Source organism: Eumetopias jubatus, unplaced genomic scaffold (genome assembly GCF_037043125.1).
Source record: "Eumetopias jubatus isolate StellerSeaLion01/CBP00866 unplaced genomic scaffold, mEumJub1_p1.0 scaffold_2, whole genome shotgun sequence".
Taxonomy (NCBI): Eukaryota; Metazoa; Chordata; class Mammalia; order Carnivora; family Otariidae; genus Eumetopias; species Eumetopias jubatus.
In genome coordinates, this window is record NW_028274808.1 from 6,880,199 (window position 1) to 6,892,746 (window position 12,548).

The 12,548-nt window shown below is 37.8% G+C and overlaps 2 protein-coding genes across 6 annotated transcripts in view; one reads left to right on the forward strand and one right to left on the reverse strand.

The window, feature by feature from the left end:
• Positions 1-12,548, forward strand: part of MCPH1 (microcephalin 1) — a 249,919-nt gene that overhangs the window by 135,144 nt on the left and 102,227 nt on the right. The window lies entirely within an intron of this gene.
• Positions 1-12,548, reverse strand: part of ANGPT2 (angiopoietin 2) — a 53,331-nt gene that overhangs the window by 13,123 nt on the left and 27,660 nt on the right. Inside the window, exons 2-5 of one of the 4 annotated variants that reach the window (XM_028099837.2) lie at positions 10,971-11,126; positions 7,213-7,334; positions 2,619-2,851; positions 326-453 (exon numbers count right to left, since the gene is read on the reverse strand). In XM_028099837.2, the coding sequence (XP_027955638.1) occupies positions 326-453; positions 2,619-2,851; positions 7,213-7,334; positions 10,971-11,126 (639 nt within the window). Of the gene's footprint in view, positions 1-325; positions 457-2,618; positions 2,852-7,212; positions 7,335-10,970; positions 11,127-12,548 lie in introns of all 4 variants that reach the window. The other 3 variants (XM_028099836.2, XM_088021361.1, XM_028099838.2) reach the window with 3 other exon arrangements.

Genomic DNA, 12,548 nt, shown 5'->3' on the forward strand with positions numbered 1-12,548 from the left:
ATGAGTTTGACACCTGAAGAGAAACAACTGACAGCATGATGATTAAGTCAAACACAAGGAGAAAATGAGACTGACGTATCTTCTCATGATGCCATAGAAAATTTCTACGTCGTTGACATCCCCGGTTTGTATGTGTATGTGGTGACTGGATGTGGAGCCCTTGGCAGGTGTTTTGTGTGAGGCAGACGCTCCGTGAATGTTTGTTGCTTGGCTCTGCATGAAGTTGGGAAGAGTCTGGGTGTGTGAACTGCATTATGTGGTTCCTCTGCTTCTCAAAGAAGCTATTTATAGCCAGGCAGCTGAAACCAGGAGACTAACACCGTACCTTGATCTCCTCTGTGGAATTAGGGAACGTGAGCGTGTAGATGCCGTTGGTTGTCAGTCCTGACTTGAATACTTCCGCACAGTCTCTGAAAATGACTTGCTCTTCCTTAACATCAAAGGAGTTCTTAGCTGCTTAAAAAAAAAAAAAAAAAAAAAAAAAACAGGAAAGCATTTAACGGGGGTTCATGAAAAGATAAAAGTGTATTATTTCGAGATGCACTCAGGTTTTATTACATTTGAATTCTTATAATAGGTAGAAAGGACACACCAGTTTTTATCCTTTCCAAAAAAATTACTCCTTCAGTCTGTTCTCCATTAATTTTCAAAGATTATCACCAGTAATCCATACTTCCTTTTTTTCATCATCAATATGGAATGCAAGTACTTTGCAATTAACTATAGTAAACAATTACTTTAAGAAAAACCTTCCGTCTTGAGTAGAATCACTTAAAGTTATTGCAAAAGAATAAAAAAAGAATGTATCTAAAAACAGTGTTCCCTCTACAGAGGCTACGTGCCATGTCCCATTAGCCATTATCCTATCCAGGCTGGGGATGTAAGTTTTCTCCTTTTTTTAAAAGGTAAATATCTGAGAATAAGTCTTGATACATTTCTTTAGACTATTGGATAAAGATATTAAAAATATTCTTTGGATTTTTAGCAACTGTCCCATTACAGTTAGTGTTCAAGAGGAGCCTACCATTAATTTATCTATGTCTTTGAAATTCTTACTCTAAGTCTAAAAATTCTAGGATTATGAAATTCCTTCAGATTTTTACTCTGCTCTCAATTTAGACTTCCCAATCCTTTTTGCCATAAAAAAGTGTGTGTGTGTGTGTGTGTGTGAGAGAGAGAGAGAGAGAGAGAGAGTGTGTGTTTTTCTGCAGGTATTTATATCCATTCCAGAGACCCAGCAGAGCATGGGCGTATGGATTAGATGTGTGGGTAGGCATCACAGGTAGACAGAGGTTCGACCTTCACATCAGCTAGAGACGCATGGGGAAAAGAAAGCCTCTTCTACTACACTCTCTCCTGTACTTTTTTCTGCCAGGATTTGAGCTGCATGATTTTTCTACTCTGGCGCATCAGAGTTAACACCTCACATTATCCTGCTCTCACCAGATGTCAGATGATTGTCTTTTCCTTTTCTATGAATGTGAAAAAGTACTGGGATAACCACATGATTTGAGGACGATGTGAGAACATATTTCTTATGAAAGTGAGGAATATCTTCACATGATTCATATGCAAAATGTGTCTGTGTCAAAAGAATCCAAGTTTAAAGGACATTGGGAAATAAACCATAGTAAGAACTAGACCCAGTTTGCTTAAGGAAAAAAAAAACTTAAAATGATAATGCCACACAGATTGTATATCCCATTTCTAATTAATGACTGAAGATGCCTCCCTTCTTCCCTCCAAAATAAAAAAAAAAGAAAAGAAAGGTAAAAAAGTAGGCAAAATATATCTAAGGACGAGCTGAGAGAAGGGAGCGGACATTTCTCGAGTGACGGTTTTATGCCAGTCAGTGCAAGTATTAAGTCAGTCTTCACAACAGTCCTCTGGGTTTAGACTTGCTTTTCTCACCCACCTCCCCTCTGGTTACCATCTCTTTGTTCTCTGTAGTTAAGAGACTGTTTTTTGTTTTCTTTTCTCTTTCTTTTTTTCTTTGTTTGGTTTCTTAAATTTCCACATATGAGTGAAATCATATGGTATTTGTCTTTGTCTTATTGGCTTATTTGGCTTATTTGCCTTTGGCAAATTCCATATATAATGGAATAATGTATATATACATATATATGTACATATATATATGGAACAACATATATATATATTATGGAATATTATTCAGCCATAAAAAAGAATGAAATCTTGCCTTTATGACAACATGGATGGAGCTACAGAGTGTTATGCTAAGTGAAATAAGCCAAAGGCAAATAATGGAATAATATATATATGTATATAATTCACATCTTCTTTATTCATCTATCTGTGGACACTTGGGTAACCTCCATAATTTGGCTATTGTAAATAATGCTGCAATAAACATAGGGGTGTGTATATCTTTTTGGGTTAGTGCTTTTGTATCCTTTAGGTAAATAACTGGAAGTGGAGTTACTTCCTCCTTTTTTAATTGGTTCTCTGATGAGACCCTGTAAAGCTTTCATAGGAAACATGTAAAAGAAATAGTCCTTTTCAGAAAGATGAGAATTTTTTTGGAATTTTGAGAGTTTCACTTACAAAATAATGGCAATTAAAGCTGACGGAAAAAATGATATGTAAACCTGACTTACAGTTTGACGTTGATATCATAGTCAATAAATTATGAACTGTCTCCATCAGATCATGTTGCTGCTTTTGGAGAACTGAATTATTCACTGTGGCGGTCACCAGTTGTTTTTCTAGTTCTTCAATGATGGAATTCTGCTTGGATACTAACACCTGGAGCTGATCTTTCTCTTCTTTAATTGACCGTAGTTGAACTATATGCTTGTCTTCCATGTCTAGTACTTTCTTTTCCAGGAAACTTGTAAAGGGAAATAATGGTTAGTTTAGTGATTGCTTTATGGACATCAAGTCAGTTTCATAATTCTTATATCATCTTTTATGTTTATTGAATTTCTGCTTCTCTGAGACACTCTGTCTACACAGTGAAGGTATTGCCATGGCCCTGAAGAAGCTCTCAAACTTGCCGAGAACGTTAGATAAATAAGTATGACAGAGATGTGAGGATAAAATACCCTGGCAAAGATGTACAGTCTGCAATTAGAAGTTATCACATGGAGTATTTGAAGACCATGGTTTTGCTGTAGGGGACCATGGAATTATGCACCAAGAAGGCAGCCTCAGTGTTGGGAGCACACGGGGGCGGGTGGAAAGGTGAGCAGAAAGCCCAGGCTGAGAGCCTCACGTCTGTGCATGACTCCCTGTGTTACCTGGCCGTCCCCACTCTGGATCTCAGGTGCATGTCTACCTAAGTGAATATTCACCTGTAGAAATAAATATTGAAAACAGAGGCAGTAGACTAGAGGATTATCTCTGAGGTCCCTTCTAGTTCAAATAACCTGTAAGCCTGCTGTGCCTTTTTGGGGAAAGTCAGATTTTCTGCATCTTTAACCCTGCAAGCAACATGACTCAGCCAAGAAGCTGACTACCCATGGTAGGTCTTACCTATAAGCATTAACGATCAGTTTTAATAATTGTTATTAGAAACTCAACTGCAGCTCTTAAATTTATCCCAGCCTAGGTCATTGCAGATCAGTATATGACAGCAAGTATTCGGTCAGTATACCAAGTCAAAAAATAATCACTTACTGTAATGCATTTATTTGCATTCCACTTTCATGAGTGTTATCACACTTATTTTTAAACTGTTATTTCTTATTTTTCTTGATATTAGCCAACTTACTTTTTAATTGTCTATCCCTTTTATTAATTTAAAAACCAAGATGACTTACTGTGGGCAGAAGTTAACCTAAAAATAAATGCGTACAGTTTTTCCATTTTTTGCCCTAAAATCATTTTCTCGTACCATGAGCATTCAGGCAATATGCTTTGGAAGCGCTCCTGTGATGCTTGACCTAGACAATTAACATAAAATAAATAGGGCATTTTTAAGTTATTAATCTATACTGCCTTCAAAATGACATTGCTGAAATTTGTTATCCAGTTGTTTTTTGTTGTCTTTAATATTCTGTGAGGAGGCATAAAATAAAGATGGGACGATCCTGTGGTCCAGAGTGTGAACACTCCTGGGTGGATAGTTATTAAAAAAAAAAAAAAGTTTCTTTCTCCAAAACCTATTACCAGTATAGCTCCAGAGGGCAGTTGCATCTTGATCTAAAATAGTTAATATTAAGGTAAAATACAAGCCTGGATTGAAGATCCAGGCTTGTATTAATCACACTATTTTGCAAAATGCAGATTGGGACCCATTACTGGCTTGGGAAATCCATTTAATGAGTGACAATCAACAGTTTTGAAATGAGAGAAAGTTAAATAGGATAAAGTTAAACAGGATAAAGTAGATGAATATAGAGTGTAAATTCATAGCAAAGACTTGGCACGTTGCCACCAATGCCATGGCTGAGGGTGGTGGGGGTGGAAGAAAGGAGATGGAGCAGCATGAGGAGTACACACAGTGTCTGACAGCTCACACTTTAGCAGAGTCTTTGATCTTCTGATAGGAGACTCAGTTCGATCATCAGCGTAGAAGTTGGACTTAGCTATACCTTATCTTTCTGTTAACAAAGCTCATGGTCAGATGAGAAGTGTGGGGAAGTATCCTGTGTGGGCAGAAATACCAAGGCTTGGGAGACAAACCATGACTCTTAACTCTAGGATACAAACTGAGGATTGCTGGAGGGGAGGTGGGTGGGGGGATGGGGTAACTGGGGGATAGATTTTTTTTTAATTAAAAAAATATTTTAAAAAATACCAAGGCTCTTCAGAAGGGGACAGTAACAGTGGCAGCACTTTTCAATAACAATAATCACCACAACAATAATCAGTTTAATTAAACTGGTACAAGTAGCCCATAAATGAATCATTTATTTTTAGAAGGAAAAAAAAAAAAAATGATAAGATGAAAATCACATAGTAATTTTCACCTTCAGCTGGTGAACCTAAAAATGGGATAGTGGCAATTCTCAGAAAAACATTGACCCTAATAAGTACTTTGACTTCATTTGAAACTATTTGTAATGAAAACAGTTGCACTTTGGAGGAAATACTGAAAGTAATTTAAAGGTATGGTTTGTCACATGTGCAAAACATTTATAGATAATTGTAATGATGTTCTCACAAATAAAATCCTAGGTTAGTCAAAATATAAGACACCTGAAAACACAGCATGTCAAACTCACTGAAAGATGGAGAATCATCTGCACAGTTTTCTTATTTTTATTGATTTACACTCATTGATGGAAATCTTACTATTGTCACTTCATTTCCTATTCGTGATACAAGAGATTGTGATTTCTGCAGCTGCTAAAAAGATTACTCTTCCTGCAGGTATGGATTTGTTACATATGGTTTTTATGACAATTCCGCTGATAACAAGCTATCCCTCTCAGGATCTGTGCTTTGGCAGGTCATTCAGGGACAGTCCGTGTACAACCCCATTCTGAGTGAGATGTTTGCAATCCAAGTCGTGGTGCTTTGCTATTGTTAAGTCACCTAAAATTATAGTTTGTTAGGTGTGTTTGACAAGGTGCTTTTATGGAGAAAATGTGTTGTTTAAATTTAGTGTCATGTAAAAGTAGGCTCAAAGTACCGAAAAAGTGTGTCATTGGTCAACGTCAATTAAACTGGGGGAAAATGTGAAAGATTTAAGTGAAAAAAAAATGTGAAGGATCCCATATACAAGAATAATCAGAAAAGACAACAAGCTACGGGATGGTTGGAATTACCTTTTTCTACATTGTAAAGCTTTAACATACAAAGAAATTTTACCAAATCATGGATGATCAAAAGATGTGTAGGGAAAGTTGTTGATTGTCTTTCAAAGCAATCCCAGCTGACTGTGTATAACCAAGTTTACTTGTAGTAAGTAAAAACATTAAACCGTGTGTCTGAACTCAGAAATCAGATTTGCACTTCTCTAGGCAAAAGGCAATATGATTTGGCAAATATTTACAAAGATGATACTCGGGTGACATAACTGACATACTTAACTGATGATATTAGTGTTTTAGCATACAGAATTAGAAACGTAAGGAGGGGGCAGTGTTCAATACCAGGCTGCGTTCAACAAACTGGACATAGCCTGGACAGTATTGCTCTGGCAAGCACTTAGAGTAATCATTCAGCTCCCATATCTTCCCATTACTGCAACATCATTAAATAAGAGAACATTATTAAATAAGACCATTTTAAGAAAATGAAATAGGAGGGACTGTTGTATCTCAGTTATTGGTCTCAAACTTTTATTTATTACTTTGCAAAAGGAAAAAAATTGAAACACTAAAGAATTAAAAAATGTATTTGCAAAAAAATAAAAATTAAAAAATCTGTTTGCTTTTCAAAACCCTAAATCAATAATGAGTTAAACTTGTTACCCAAAGAACAGAAAATTATTTCAGCTGAGTTCCTGATTAACAGGAAAGAATGATTGTAAGACATGAAGTTCATCATCACTTTTACTTAAGAATAAAGAATTACATAATTGAAATTAAGTAGCTGTGAAATAGAGTACGTTATTGTCTAGCCATTCTCCCCGTCATGTAGACAAGTCTTGTTAGAAACAGGTTAATAAGCACAATTATCCTTCTATGTTCCCGACTGCAGTAAACCTTTGAAAACAATCCCCACTGATCACCCCAAGTTTGTTTCTGTATTGGTTTTCTTGGGATTTATCTAGACCTTGTTTAAATATCAATATTATATTTATTATTAATTTCTGTTTTTACTTTATCATATGTTTTAGGAGTAACAATTGTATCATGAAATGTGCGTGTGTGTTTGCAGTAGAAGTGTAGTTTTCCAGCTGTGGGATCATTCTGCATTGGAAACAACGAAGTTCCCAGAGTCAAAGGAACTATTAATGCCTAGGCCAGTGTTACTTTTACTCTATGACAATGGCAGTATTTTGTCATGGATTAAAATGTGCAGTATTAGAGGCAGAGTTTGGGGAATCACTGGAAGAGAATCTTTAAGGGGCCAGAGAATGAAAAAAATCGAAGACTGGATTACAAGGCATGGTCACTTCCATATTTCTTCCCAAACCCTCTCCCTACCTTTCCTTCACAAGGTGTTGGATCCTGATACTACACGTTAAGAAATATGTCATTTTGGAAGCCATGCTTATAATTAATAGTCACATGAAATAGGCTTTCAGATCTAGAAAGTGTGCAATTCTGAATTAACATTTTTGTGTGTTTTTATTACCTGTTCTTATCTTGCAATTTGTTTATTTCACTGGTCTGATCCAAAATCTGTTTTTCCAATTTGTTGGTGGAAAGGGAATGTTCCAGAAGCTGAAGTTCAAGTCTTGTTGTCTGATTTAATACCTAAATGTAACAAAATAAAATTCCTATTTGTCATGTTTAAAGTTACATATAACTTCCTTTTAATTAAGTCAGCTAAATTATAGGAAAACATAACTAAAGCACTTTTTTATTTACCCAAGTATCTTATTTTGGCATATTCTTCATTTTCAGAAAAGGCTTGAGGTCCTGGATTGCATCAGAATGTGTTTTTTTTCCACCGTGTCTTTTTTTGGAAAGTGTTTAATAGTTCCGGACAGTGGTATCTGTGTCAAATAATATAATCCTGTTCTTCTTGTTCTGCCATATTTTAGCATTTCTTTTCACACAGTGAGACAAGTGGGAGTATAAAATGGTCATATTTAATACATCAGAAGTTGTTGATAAATGAAAAAGGTTTTGCTTCCGCTCAAAACAAAATGTTGTTCTTTTATTTATCACTAGACGACATGATTAGAAGTCACATGCTTCCATTCTATAAAACCATAGCTCATTTTTAGCCCGGCATTTCCTAGTTTGTATTCACTTGTTTAGCCTTTTTTTTTTTTCCATTTCTCTCTCTCTCTCTCTCTCTCTCTCTCTCTCCCTCTTTTAATTTTAAAAATCATATTGACCAATTAAGAAACAATAATACATCGCTATGAAGTGGGAGCTCAGTTTTACTCTGTGGGCCTCTCTGGCATACGCCATATGCAATATCGCTGTTCCCATTGTGTTCTAACAAATTTAAGGATGAATTCTTTGGCATTTGACTGCCTTCTAGCAGGAAGAGTCCGTTACTCACATCCTCTGGGTCATGGTTATTCAGGACGTGACATCACGTGTAAGTGTAAGGCAGAATTGTTGCCCAGGAATAAGGGTCCTTGAAAGAACCATTGTTTGCTCAGGGTCTGTGTCATTCATAAAAGGCTTGGCCAGGTCCCACTGGGCAGCTTTAGGGATAGTCCTGTCCTTAGTCAAAGCAGGATGAGTTCATACCATGAACAGTCTTATGAATGAGTGAAGGCATTGGCCAGCAGAAAGGTTGGGTTTTAATATTAACACCTGGACTATAGATTTGGCCTACATATTCTTTGGGCCCAAATACTCTGTGTTGCTTATTGCTAAAAGGAACTGGAAACTGGGGTCTTTTATTCAACTCCTAAGGGCTATAAAATGAGCACAACGGGCCAGAGGTGGGGAGGATGGCATATACGTCCAGACTGACCCAGGATCAATGGTGATGTTTTCCATCACTTTTCCCAAAGGCCTCCAGCTGTAGGTGACTATCTAAATTATCCAGGTCAGCTGGTTGTCTGTTTTCTCTAAGATATCAGACCTGCACCTATCCCTCATTGTCCAGTTGAATAGCCTCTCACTCTGACAGGCTACAAGAATCTTCTAATCAGAAAATTTTATGTTTGGATTTGAACCCATTTCACACAGTAGATTTAGTGCATAATTTGGTCCCTTGATGTCCTTGCTTAGGTTCAGCCATTTTAATGTGTTTAGCTGGACATTAAAGGCTGTTTTCTTTCCAGTCACCTTCCAATTTTCCTGTTATCACAGATCATATGATATCTAGTTTCACAATAGATTTTTTTAAAGAAGTCGTGTGACCCAACAAAAGTTAAATGAAAGCTAGAAAGCCTGCCTTACATAGGACGTAGTAACAGTTTACAGCATTGCTTTATGTCTTACACTTGATTACCATTGTCTGAAAATATAAGAACTGTTATACTCTCCAGACACTGTTTTGGATGAGCTTGATTTCCCACTAGTTTTGCTATCAAAAGGTGGGGGACGTGGCTTAAACATTAATAATTTATTTTAATAATTATGGATATATTGATGCATTTACTTTAAAATTGTTATCTTTTATCACCTCTTGAGATTACAATTTTCATATCTTGTGATCTGTCGTGTAATATAGTTATATTTTTCCTACACTGTTCTAATATTGTGGAAAGATTTGGTAAAGAAGTGACTTCTTATTCTGTCTCAGATAAAAATCTTTTATTCTCCAACCATTTTCCTACTGTTTTCTCTACTTTATCCAACAGTCTGTAGGGGGACAATGAAAGAATAACTGTACCATTCTAGAACGTGATCTTATTTCAGTTGAGAGGCTTATCATTTCTCTTACCTCATATCCCCTTCTGTTGATGTCTGGCATTTCTTTTAGCTGAAGTAGCATATAGGAATATACATTGTAGAAATTATTTACTATTAAATCTTCTTTCTCTCTCTCTTCCTCTCTCTCTTTTTTATTAAAGCATTACTTACAACTCAGAGTAGGAAGGTACTAACTTCATAAGCCTATAAAGAAGCCAGGGTTAGGAACCAGAAAGCAGATTCACCAATGAAGAGCCTTGAACTGGGAGCATCTTAATAAATTCCACCAATAGTCCTTTTTTCCCCACCAGACTATTCTTTTTTTTTTTTTTTAAGATTTTATTTATTTGAGAGAGAGACAGAGCATGAGTGGAGGGAGGGGCAGAGGGGGAAGCAGACTCCCCACTGAACAGTAACCTCCTCCCTCCCCCCCACCTCCCAGGCAGGGCTGGATCCCAGGACCCTGAGATCATGAACTGAGCCGAAGTCAAATGCCCAACGACTGAGTCACCCAGGTGCCCCCCACCCCCACCCCCGGACTATTCTTACTCAGTCACACGTGTGTCATTTGTCATGACTCGATGAATTTTGTTGCAGTGTTTTGATGTTTAATGTCTTGGTGTTATTCTTTTGTTATCTTCATATTCCTGTCTCCTACTGCTGTTAATCAGCAGCTCGTAAAATCTGAAAGCTAAAAGGCCACTTAGCAGCCAGTTGTAAGACCCAGCCCTCACTTTATAGTAGAACCAGCCGAGGCCCCCAAGAGCTGAGTGCCTTTGCTTAGATTCGCTCCCCCAGCTAATGGCAGGACTAGAGCCATCAGGGGACTCGAAGCCTTCTGCGGATGGGTAAGCCCTCTGTACCACAGCCGCTGCTGCATGTGAGCTCTTTGCTGCTTTGTCTATGAACTCATACCACAGATTGTCTTCACAGTTCTTTGAGGTTTGGTTTTATCTTAAAAGTTAGATTGAAGAACAAAGTTCCTTGCACTCTCTTCAGTGCCTTTCATTTCTCAAATGCACAAAAAAAGTTAAGGACTTATCCAGAGTCCAAAAGATACCCAGCGAGGTAGAAGAGCATTTATCTTGTAGTTGTTGAGTATGCATCATATGAAATGATTCACATGTCATTAGAAAAAATGTAATTTAACCTCAGTATTAAAGATGAGAATGGGGACACATGGGCGGCTCAGTCGGTTGAGTGTCCAACTCTTGATTTCAGCTCAGGTCAGGATCTCAGGGTCGTGGGATCGAGCCCCGTGTCTGGCTTCACGCTCAGTGGGGAATCTGCTTGGGATTCTCTCTCCCTCCCCCCCACCCCTCCCCTGCCACCCCACTCTCTAAAATAAATAAATAAATCTTTAAGAAAAAAAAAAGATGAAAATGTATTTACTGATTTTAAATTCTTACCTAACTGCAAATTCTCATTTTTGTGTCAAATTTTTCTCCTGCTACTGTCGAGCTTTCTTCATTTTTCCACTATTTAATTGGGTAACCATGCAGCCTGATTTCTTGCTAGTCGCTAATCTAGCTGGACCGTTAATGTGTTTTCTGTTCCATTACTTACTTGTGCTTCAACGTCTGTTAACTTTCGTGTTTGCTCTGCTGTTTGATTGAGTAGGTTTGTTCCTATTTCTATCATCACAGCGGTCTGGTTCTGTACCGCATTCTGTTGCATCTCTACCATTTCTCTCTTCATGTTGTCCTGGATGTAATTCTCAAGCTAGAAAAGAACATGTGTCAGAAAGACAGTCATCAGTCAAATGGTCAGAAACCTCATTCCTAAGTATTTTCCCTTTTCCTTTAAAAAAAAAAAATGTGTTAGAAGACCCGTGCCTTGCTCTAATCTTGCTGTGTTTTTATTGCTAGTAGTACAATAGTGTGGTTTTATGTTGACTTAAAACCGGCAGCTTGGTCACATCATGTGTAGGAGACAGCCACCTCTAGAAGCCCACGCTGTGACCGGCACAGGAGGCGGTGAGGCCCCCACTCAGAGGTGGGCAGAGGGGAGTGCTGTGAGCAGGCATTCTGTCCAGCTGCAGCTCTGTCCTCGTTAGGCAGGAAAGGACAATTTGGTATTAAGAAGCATCACTATTTCTCCCACGTACTAGACTTACGGTTTCTTGAAATAGAGACTTGAGAAGACTGTGTAAGAGCATGAGGAAAGGCTCACCATTGTATTACCCCGTCATTCACAGCATCACCCCTCAGTTTCACGTTCTGCAGCCGCCCCCCGACTTGCCTCTACCTTGTTCAGCACACATTAGACCCAGTCAGTCTTTCCTAACATGTATGTGTTTTTCACAAGTTCCTTATTCCTGATACCAGGCAGATGTGTAATCCTACACTAGGACTTTTATCACGCCACATGCCGGGTATGTGGGCATGCCAACTCATTTTAATATTAGCTTCAGCACAAGAGAGTGAAGAAGCTAATGTCACTGCCATAGGTATAGGTACCTATGATCTTTGACAGTAAAATCATACAACTAAATACAAATGTAGGGCATCCAGTCATGTGGGAAAGAGCATGTGGGCTTTAGGCTATGGACACCTGCTCTCTTATTTTTCTTTGACTCTAGGGATGTTGCTTAACTTTAGGGGTGCCCGGTGTCCCCCTGTATAGAATAGAGTTTCTGAAAGGTCAGAGAAATGTTTGAAGCCCGGTGTCCCTGTGTATAGAAGAGAATTTCTGACGGGTCAGAGAAATGTTTGAAGCCCGGTGGCCCCATGTATAGAAGAGAGTTTCTGATTGGTCAGAGAAATGTTTGAAGCCCGGTGTCCCTGTGTATAGAAGAGAGTTTCTGACGGGTCAGAGAAATGTTTGAAGGATTAACTAAGCTGTGCTTTTAGTCATTGTGTTTGCATAACTTCGGATACATAAAATGTAATTTCCTTTCTTCTTTGTTTTTCATGGTAATCCAATGATAGGAGCCACAATTCTATTCTTTAACCCAAACTACAAGTTCACAAGGACAGAAAACCTTATTTTTTTCTCATAGTTCTAACTCAGAATTTTTAAAATTAAATTGAATAACTGAAAGATGAGTATAAAACGGCTTATAATGCCTTTCCTTAAAACTTGTAATTCTTTGCACAGAAACCATGCATAGGGCCAGTCATCAAACATCGTTTCTCCTAAAAT